The 10000-nt window shown below is 43.0% G+C and overlaps 2 protein-coding genes across 2 annotated transcripts in view; one reads left to right on the top strand and one right to left on the bottom strand.

Moving 5' to 3' along the window:
- Positions 1–382, bottom strand: part of lyar (Ly1 antibody reactive homolog (mouse)) — a 6752-nt gene extending 6370 nt beyond the window's left edge. Inside the window, exon 1 of the mRNA XM_082177115.1 lies at positions 165–382. The gene's annotated coding sequence lies outside the window, so the exon portion shown is untranslated. The remainder of the gene's footprint in view (positions 1–164) is intronic.
- Positions 383–1027: 645 nt separating this feature from the next.
- Positions 1028–10000, top strand: part of zbtb49 (zinc finger and BTB domain containing 49) — a 12626-nt gene continuing 3653 nt past the window's right edge. The window contains exons 1-6 of the mRNA XM_082177011.1: positions 1028–1095; positions 1886–2037; positions 2213–2375; positions 4422–5097; positions 7618–7664; positions 9328–9401. Coding sequence (XP_082033137.1) covers positions 1886–2037; positions 2213–2375; positions 4422–5097; positions 7618–7664; positions 9328–9401 — 1112 coding nt within the window. The 5' untranslated portion in view covers positions 1028–1095. The remainder of the gene's footprint in view (positions 1096–1885; positions 2038–2212; positions 2376–4421; positions 5098–7617; positions 7665–9327; positions 9402–10000) is intronic.

Raw genomic sequence — 10000 nt, 5'->3', positions numbered from 1 at the left:
GACGTCATACCTGCGCCACTCTATCAACTGGTATTTCTTCAATAATTTTAATATAAATGTAATTAAAAACACACTGTTCTTCTAGTAATGTCCTGATAGCGGATCATGAACGTACATGCACAGAAAATAACTTCTTGTAACTGTGATCCTGTAACTTAAGTTACCTCAATAAAGCAGAACTGTGATTATCTGTTGATGATGAAGATGATGAAGATTTCTTCAGCGCATTAATGATCAGCAAGACTGTGTTCGACGCCCGGTCCGGTTCTCTTGATCCCGGTAAATGAGTCTCGGCTCCGGTAACGACACTCCTCGTTGCTCACGGGAACACGCGAGTTTTTTGAATCACGCGTCGCAACAGACACGCGCGCGGTGTCACTCTGTTTTCACTCCGGACTGAAACACCAATCAAAAGTTCCGCAAACACACACAAAAAGGGACAAAAAAAAGAGAACATTTAATTTTGGCACATTATATAAAATATGGCACTAATAAAGGCCTTTAACACAGTATAAATTAATTCAAGAGTTATGTTTGCATTATTTATATACCACTTTTGTTTTATTGGTATTTTGAATACCCTTGATAATATTTCAACATTTTCTTTTTAATTTTAATTTGATTGTTAACGCGCTTTTGTCACGTTACTATTTGTTACTATTTGGGTTGACTTCAGTTTTAGTTTTAGTTTTAGATTTAGATTTTAATTATTTCCTGTTATTTCCAGTCATTTCAGTGCTTCAGCTTACACTTATTTCATTTAGTTGCCAACAACCCTGGATGGAATAAATAAAAACAATAGCCCAACTCATGATAGGATGCAGTATAAGGTCAACTATATCGTATTGTATTTATAATAAACAGTACATTATTGTAATTGTATTGTTTTGCATTGCATTTTAAAACAAAAGCTTTGCAATAAAACTATTAATTTTACAATTCTACACTAGAGTAGAGAAGAGTAGAGTAGAGTAGGCCTATGGAAATGTTCATAGATGCATTAACTTCAGATTGAACGTCGTAAAAACAAATGACTTTTATTGTGAAAAACTGAAATGACGTCATCAGCTCAGCGCCGGTTCCTCCGAGTTAAAGGTGAGCTGAGCGAGAATCTTTCTTCATTCTTGCTTTGACTATATTATTATAATATACTTATATATTATTATTATGTCTAATGGAAAATAAAGGTTTTGTTTTGGCAGTGATGAATGGGATTTATAAACACACACACCTGTGCATGCCGCAGTGGTGTGTGTGTGTCTGCGCAGATGTACAGTGTGTACAGTTACTGTGTGTGTGTGTGTGTGTGTGTGTGTGTGTCTGTGAGAGAGAGAGAGAGAGAGAGAGAGAGTGTGTGTGTGTGTGTGTGTGTGTGTGTGTGTGTGTGTGTGTGTGTGTGTGTGTGTGTGTGTGTGTGTGTGTGTGTGTGTGTGCGCGCAGATGGACAGTGTGTGCAGTCACAGTGATGCTCAGTGACTGGTGTGTGTGTGTGTGTGTGTGTGTGTGTGTGTGTGTGTGTGTGTGTGTGTGTGTGTGTGTGTGTGCAGTCACAGTGATGCTCAGTGACTGATATGTGTGTGTCTGCGCAGATGGACAGTGTGTGCAGTCACAGTGTGTTCAGTGACTGATGTGTGTGTGTGTGTGTGTGTGTGTGTGTGTGTGTGTGTGTGTGTGTGTGTGTGTGTGTGTGTGTGTGTGTGTGTGTGTGTGTGTGTGCAGTCACAGTGTGTTCAGTGACTGATGTGTGGTGTGGGTGTGTGTGTGTGCAGATTGACAGTGTGTGCAGTCACAGTGTGTTCAGTGACTGATGTGTGTGTGTGTGTGTGTGTGTGTGTGTGTGTGTGTGTGTGTGTGTGTGTGTGTGTGTGTGTGTGTGTGTGCGCAGATGGACAGTGTGTGCAGCCACAGTGTGTTCGTGCTGCAGCAGCTCCAGGATCAGCGTATTCAGGGTCTGCTGTGCGACTGCATGCTGGTGGTGAAGGGCGTCTGCTTTAAAGCCCATAAGAACGTGCTGGCGGCCTTCAGCGCCTACTTCCGGTAACATGCGACGGCAAATATAACTTTTTAAAGAAATATGGAAATATTAATATTATGTTATTATAAATATGGCTTATTATTAGCTCCATTGAGCTGGAAAAAAAATATTTCCTTTTGAATCTATTCTCGATTCCCAGTAGTGCTCACAGTCTGTCCTGAACGCTTCACTCCTCAGATCTCTGTTCCAGAACTCCCCGGCGCAGAAGAACGATGTTTTCCATCTGGCCATTCAGGACGTGGGCGGCATCGGGCAGGTTCTGGACTACATGTACACATCACATCTGGAGCTCAACCAGGACAACGTTCACACACTGATGGAGATCGGACAGAGCCTGCAGGTCACACACACACACACACACACACACACACACTTCAGTTTCAACCAAACAATTTTTGGTTCCCAGAATATTTTCAGAACGTTCCCAAAACATGCATTTTTAAAGTTTGTTTTTGGTTAGGCAGAAACATTTCCTTTACAGAAAAAGAACATTCTTTTTAGGTTTGCAGAACGTTTCCCAAACATTCATATAAAGTTCCCCAAACATTCATATTACGTTCCCCAAACATTCATGTAACGCTTACGCTGCCCAAACATTCATGTAACGCCCCCCAAACATTCATGTAACGCTCCCCAAACATTCATGTAACGCTTCCCAAACGTCCATATAACGCCCCCAAACATTCATCCTAACGCTTCCCAAACGTCCATGTAACTTTCTCCAAACATTCATGTAACATTCCCCAAACATTCATGTAACTTTCTCCAAACGTCCATGTAACGCCCCCAAACATTCATGTAACATTCCCCAAACATTCATGTAACTTTCTCCAAACATTCATGTAACGTTCCACAAACATTCATGTAACACTTCCCAAACATTCATGTAACACCCCCAAACATTCATGTAACGCTTCCCAAACATTCATGTAATGTCCCCCAAACATTCATGTAACGCTTCCCAAACATTCATGTAACGCTTCCCAAACATTCGTGTAACATTCCCCAAACATTCATGTAACATTCCCCAAACATTCATGTAACTTTCTCCAAACGTTCATGTAACACTTTCCAAACATTCATGTAACACCCCCAAACATTCATGTAACGCTTCCCAAACATTCATGTAATGTCCCCCAAACATTCATGTAACGCTTCCCAAACATTCGTGTAACATTCCCCAAACATTCATGTAACGCTCCCCAAACATTCATGTAATATTCCCCAAACATTCATGTAACGCTCCCCAAACATTCATGTAACGCTCTCCAAACATTCATGTAACGCTCTCCAAACATTCATGTAACGCCCCCAAACATTCATGTAACGCCCCCAAACATTCATGTAACGTCCCCAAACATTCTTGTAACTTTCCCCAAACATTCATGTAACGTTCCACAAACATTCATCTAACGCTCCCAAACATTCATGTAACGCTTCCCAAACGGCCATGTAACGCCCCCAAACATTCATGGAACTTTCTCCAAAATTCATGTAACGCCCCCAAACATTCATGTAACACTTCCCAAACGTCCATGTAACGCCCCCAAACATTCATGGAACATTCCCCAAACATTCATGTAACTTTCTCCAAACATTCATGTAACGTTCCACAAACATTCATGTAACACTTCCCAAACATTCATGTAACACCCCCAAACATTCATGTAACGCCCCACAAACATTCATCTAACTCCCCCCAAAAATTCATGTTAAGCCCCCAAACATTCTTGTAACGCTTCCCAAACGGCCGTGTAACGCACCCAAACATTCATGTAACATTCCCCAAACATTCATGTAACTTTCTCCAAACATTCTTGTAACGCCCCCAAACATTCATGTAACACTTCCCAAACGTCCATGTAACGCCCCCAAACATTCATGTAACATTCCCCAAACATTCATGTAACTTTCTCCAAACATTCATGTAACGTTCCACAAACATTCATGTAACACTTCCCAAACATTCATGTAAGGCCCCCAAAAACATTCATGTAACGCCTCCAAACATTCATGTAACGCTTACCAAACAGTCATGTAACGCTTCTCAAACATTCATGTAACGCCCCACAAACATTCATGTAACGCCCCCAAACTTTCATGTAAACCCCCCCCCAAACATTCCATGTAACGCCCCCACAAACTTTCATGTAACGCTCCCCAAACATTCATGTAACGCCCCCCCAAACATTCATGTAACTTTCCCCAAACATTCATGTAACTTTCCCCAAACATTCATGTAACGTTCCACAAACTTTCATGTAACGTTTCCCAAGCTTTCATGTAACTTTCCCCAAACATTAGGGACACAATCTGTCCTGTATAAAGCGCTGTAGAAATAACTCCAGAAGGCGAGTGGTGAATTGCTGATCTGTTTGTGGTGCAGGTGTTGAACATCCTGAACATGTGTCATGCGTTCCTGAAGCCGTGCGTGTCGAGCGACATGTCCTTCTCTCTGGCCAATCAGGACTGCCTGTTGGGAAGCTCTCCTCCATCCGAAGCTCCCCCCCCTCCCGCAGACGAGCAGCAGAAGCTTCGCGAGACGAGCCGCCAGCCGCCGCACGGCTACAAGCTCAGGAACTTCTACACTAGACAGTATCTCAAGCAGAGCGGAGGCTTCCCGCCGGAGGAGCCGCTACACACGAGCGTGAGCTCATCACACGCCGACCCCGAGGCCACGCCCAGCTCAGAGGCCACGCCCCCCGACCCCGAGGCCACGCCCCCACACGTCCTGCGCCCTAAGAAAGACGTTTACCTGAAGAAGTTCAACTATCTTCGCTCACAGGTCAGTCCGGAGGAAGAGGAGGGCGAGCGCTGCGCTGGAGCCGGTGCGCCGTGTGACCGGCCGGGGGCAACCTCTGACCTCTCCGTGACCTCTGACCCAGCAGAAGCGTCCGAGCTGAAAACGACACCTGCGGCAGAGCCTGATGATGCGGAGTCGAGGGGTCACGATGAGAGGTCAGAGGTCAGCAGCAGCAGTAATAATAAGTATTGCTGTGAAGTTTGTGGAAAGACATTTAAACATCCCAGCAACCTCGAGCTGCACAAACGCTCACACACAGGTGAGAGACACACACACACACACACACACACACACACTCACACACGCACACACACACTTGTGAGACACACTTTCTCTCACACACTCTTTCACACACACACACACACACACACACACACACACACACTCGTGAGACTCACTATCTCTCACACACTCTCACACACACACACACACACAGGTGAGAGACACACACACACTCACACACGCACTCGTGAGACACACTTTCTCACACACACACACACACACACACACACACACACACACACTCATGAGACACACTATCTCTCACACACTCTCACTCACACTCACACACACACAGGTGAGAGACACACACTCATACACACACACACACACACACACACACACACACTCACACACTCACACACTCTCGTGTCTGTTGTGACGTCTGTTGTGACGTAACTCTCCCCAAACATTCATGTAACACTTCCCAAACATTCATGTAACGCCCCCAAACATTCATCTAACGTTTCCCAAACATTCATCTAACGCTTCCCAAACATTCATCTAACGCTTCCCAAACATTCATGTAACGTTTCCCAAACATGCATGTAACATTCCCCAAACATTAATGTAACGCCCCCCAAACATTCATCTAACGCCCCCCTAAACATTCATGTAACGCCCCCCAAACATTCATCTAACGCTTCCCAAACATTCATGTAACGCCCCCCAAACATTCATGTAACGCCCCCCAAACATTCATCTAACGTTTCCCAAACATTCATGTAACGCCCCCCCAAACATTCATGTAACGCCCCCCAAACATTCATCTAACGCTTCCCAAACATTCATGTAACGCCCCCCAAACATTCATGTAACGTTTCCCAAACATTCATGTAACATTCCCCAAACATTCATGTAACGCACCCCAAACATTCATCTAACGCTTCCCAAACATTCATGTAACGCCCCACAAACATTCATCTAATGCTTCCCAAACATTCATGTAACGCCCCCCAAACATTCATGTAACGTTTTCCAAACATTCATCTAACGTTTCCCAAACATTCATCTAACGCTTCCCAAACATTCATGTAACGCCCCCCAAACATTCATGTAACGCTTCCCAAACATTCATGTAACGCCCCCCAAACATTCATGTAACGTTTCCCAAACATTCATCTAACGTTTCCCAAACATTCATGTAACATTCCCCAAACATTCATGTAACGCACCCCAAACATTCATCTAACGCTTCCCAAACATTCATGTAACGCCCCACAAACATTCATCTAACGCTTCCCAAACATTCATGTAACGCCCCCCAAACATTCATGTGACGTTTTCCAAACATTCATCTAACGTTTCCCAAACATTCATCTAACGCTTCCCAAACATTCATCTAACGCCCCCCAAACATTCATGTAACGTTTTCCAAACATTCATGTAAAGTTTTCCAAACATTCATGTAACATTCCCCAAACATTCATCTAACGCTTCCCAAATATTCATGTAACGCCCCCCAAACATTCATGTAACGTTTCCCAAACATTCATCTAACGTTTCCCAAACATTCATGTAACATTCCCCAAACATTCATGTAACGCACCCCAAACATTCATCTAACGCTTCCCAAACATTCATGTAACGCCCCACAAACATTCATCTAACGCTTCCCAAACATTCATGTAACACCCCCCAAACATTCATGTAACGTTTTCCAAACATTCATCTAACGTTTCCCAAACATTCATCTAACGCTTCCCAAACATTCATCTAACGCCCCCCAAACATTCATGTAACGTTTTCCAAACATTCATGTAACGTTTTCCAAACATTCATGTAACATTCCCCAAACATTCATGTAACGTTTTCCAAACATTCATGTAACATTCCCCAAACATTCATCTAACGCTTCCCAAACATTCATGTAACGCCCCCCAAACATTCATGTAACGTTTTCCAAACATTCATCTAACGCTTCCCAAACATTCATCTAACGCCCCCCAAACATTCATGTAACATTCCCCAAACATTCATCTAACGCTTCCCAAAAATTCATCTAACGCTTCCCAAACATTCATCTAACGCCCCCCAAACATTCATGTAACATTCCCCAAACATTCATCTAACGCCCCCCAAACAGTCATGTAACGTTTTCCAAACATTCATGTAACATTCCCCAAACATTCATCTAACGCTTCCCAAACATTTAGGTAAGACATCGTGAGACACACTATCTCTCACACACTCTCACACACACACTCTCTCACACACACACACACACACACACACACACACACACACACACACACACACACACACTCACTCTCGTGTCTGTTGTGATGTCTCTCTCCGCAGTTGAGAGACACTGTCTCTCACACACACACACACACACACACACACTCTCTCTCACTCTCGTGTCTGTTGTGACGTCTCTCTCCGCAGTTGAGAGACACTGTCTCTCACACACACACACACACACACAGGTGACAGACACACACACACACACACACACACTCTCTCACTCTCGTGTCTGTTGTGACGTCTCTCTCCGCAGGTGAGAAACCGTTTCAGTGTAACGTGTGCGGTAAAGGATTCTCACAGGTACGGCTCAGACTTATTTTTCTGATAAAAAAAAAAAGAAAAAGAAAAAGATTTATTATAAAGATCCAGGTTTGCTGTGCTTGTTTGTAGGGCTGCACGATTTGGAAGAAATGTTGTGATTATATATCAATTTGACAAATAAATAATAATAACAATAAAATAATATTATTCCTAAAAATATATATAAAAAGTATTTAATAAAAACAGAAGGACTATTGCAGTTCTTCTCTGGAAAATAAAATTGGGTATTTAAGAAAAACAACAACAATAAAACTCTAAAATTACAATAATGTTTATGGATGTCATAATTTCTTCATTTTCAAACATTAGTCAAACTTTTAATTTGACGGAAAACTGCAGAAGTCGAGTCAACATGAAGTCAACATGGAGGATTATTATGTGTATGTAATCCAGTGTTTAATCTGGATGATTGATCAGTGCACATCATTACTGATTTAAGTGCATGTTCTCCATAATCTTCAATCAGAATAACTTCATAAGAATGATTTTAAAGCGTGATCGATCAGCGCGTCTCAGCAGATGTTTGTGCAGATGTGTGTGCAGATGTTAGTGCAGATGTGTGTGCAGATGTGTGTGCAGATGTTTGTGCAGATGTGTGTGCAGATGAGTGTGCAGATGTGTGTGCAGATGAGTGTGCAGATGTGTGTGCAGATGTTTGTGCAGATGTGTGTGCAGATGAGTGTGCAGATGAGTGTGCAGATGAGTGTGCAGATGAGTGTGCAGATGAGTGTGCAGATGTGTGTGCAGATGTGTGTGCAGATGTGTGTGCAGATGTGTGTGCAGATGTTTGTGCAGATGAGTGTGCAGAAGTGTGTGCAGATGTTAGTGCAGATGAGTGTGCAGATGTGTGTGCAGATGAGTGTGCAGATGTGTGTGCAGATGTTTGTGCAGATGAGTGTGCAGAAGTGTGTGCAGATGTTAGTGCAGATGAGTGTGCAGATGTGTGTGCAGATGTGTGTGCAGATGTGTGTGCAGATGTGTGTGCAGATGTTTGTGCAGATGAGTGTGCAGAAGTGTGTGCAGATGTTAGTGCAGATGAGTGTGCAGATGTGTGTGCAGAAGTGTGTGCAGATGTTAGTGCAGATGAGTGTGCAGATGTTTGTGCAGATGAGTGTGCAGATGTTAGTGCAGATGAGTGTGCAGATGTGTGTGCAGATGTGTGTGCAGATGAGTGTGCAGATGTGTGTGCAGATGTGTGTGCAGATGTTAGTGCAGATGAGTGTGCAGATGTGTGTGCAGATGTGTGTGCAGATGTGTGTGCAGATGTTTGTGCAGATGTGTGTGCAGATGTGTGTGCAGATGTGTGTGCAGATGTTAGTGCAGATGTTAGTGCAGAAGTTGTGCAGATGTTTGTGCAGATGTGTGTGCAGATGTTAGTGCAGAAGTTGTGCAGATGTGTGTGCAGATGTGTGTGCAGATGTTAGTGCAGAAGTTGTGCAGATGTGTGTGCAGATGTGTGTGCAGATGTGTGTGCAGATGTGTGTGCAGATGTTAGTGCAGAAGTTGTGCAGATGTTAGTGCAGATGTGTGTGCAGATGTGTGTGCAGATGTTAGTGCAGATGTGTGTGCAGATGTGCTCATCATGTTAAAGTGACTCAGACTCGCGTTTGCTCACGTCGTTCGAACCTGTGATGTGTTTCAGGCGGGAAACCTGCAGACGCACTTACGCCGGCACTCGGGAGAGAAGCCGTACATCTGTGAGCTCTGCGGGAAGAGGTGTGTGTTCATCTCCGTGTGTGTGTGTGTGTGTGTTCATCTTCATGTGTGTGTGTTCATCTTCATGTGTGTGTGTTCATCTTCATGTGTTTCTGTGCGTTTCTGTGTGATTCCCAATTTGATCACTACAGACTGATCCAGTGTTCTGAGATCTGGGTCTATTTTGCTGGACATTTGCAGACAACATCCAAAATACACCTTTTGTTGCACTTTATCTGTAGATTTCTATTACGATACGCATCTTTAAAAGTTTTTTTCTCCACTTCAGTAACACTTATAAACACCACAACTTACAGTTTCATTCATATCTATAATCTGAATGTTTTTACAGAGGGGTTTGTTCATATATCATTCACACTGATTTATATGACATTTTATTCCTAAAACAGAATAAAACAGAATATGACATTTTGTTCCGGCTGTTGACAGTATTTCCTGATTTATGGAGATAAAAAGAGAAATCCAAAATCCCTTCTGTAGAAACCTTCAACTCTAATGTGTCAAACCTGGCTTTATCCAGTGTTCAGATTAATGTTCTGGAAATATATGCAAATGAGTGCATATTTAATTAGGCAATGTCTTATATGCATATTTAAACA

This window comes from Leuciscus leuciscus (genome assembly GCF_965113295.1).
Source record: "Leuciscus leuciscus genome assembly, chromosome: 8".
Lineage (NCBI taxonomy): Eukaryota > Metazoa > Chordata > Actinopteri > Cypriniformes > Leuciscidae > Leuciscus > Leuciscus leuciscus.
Note: the sequence above shows the minus strand (reverse complement) of the source record. Positions and strands in the feature narration are given on the sequence as shown.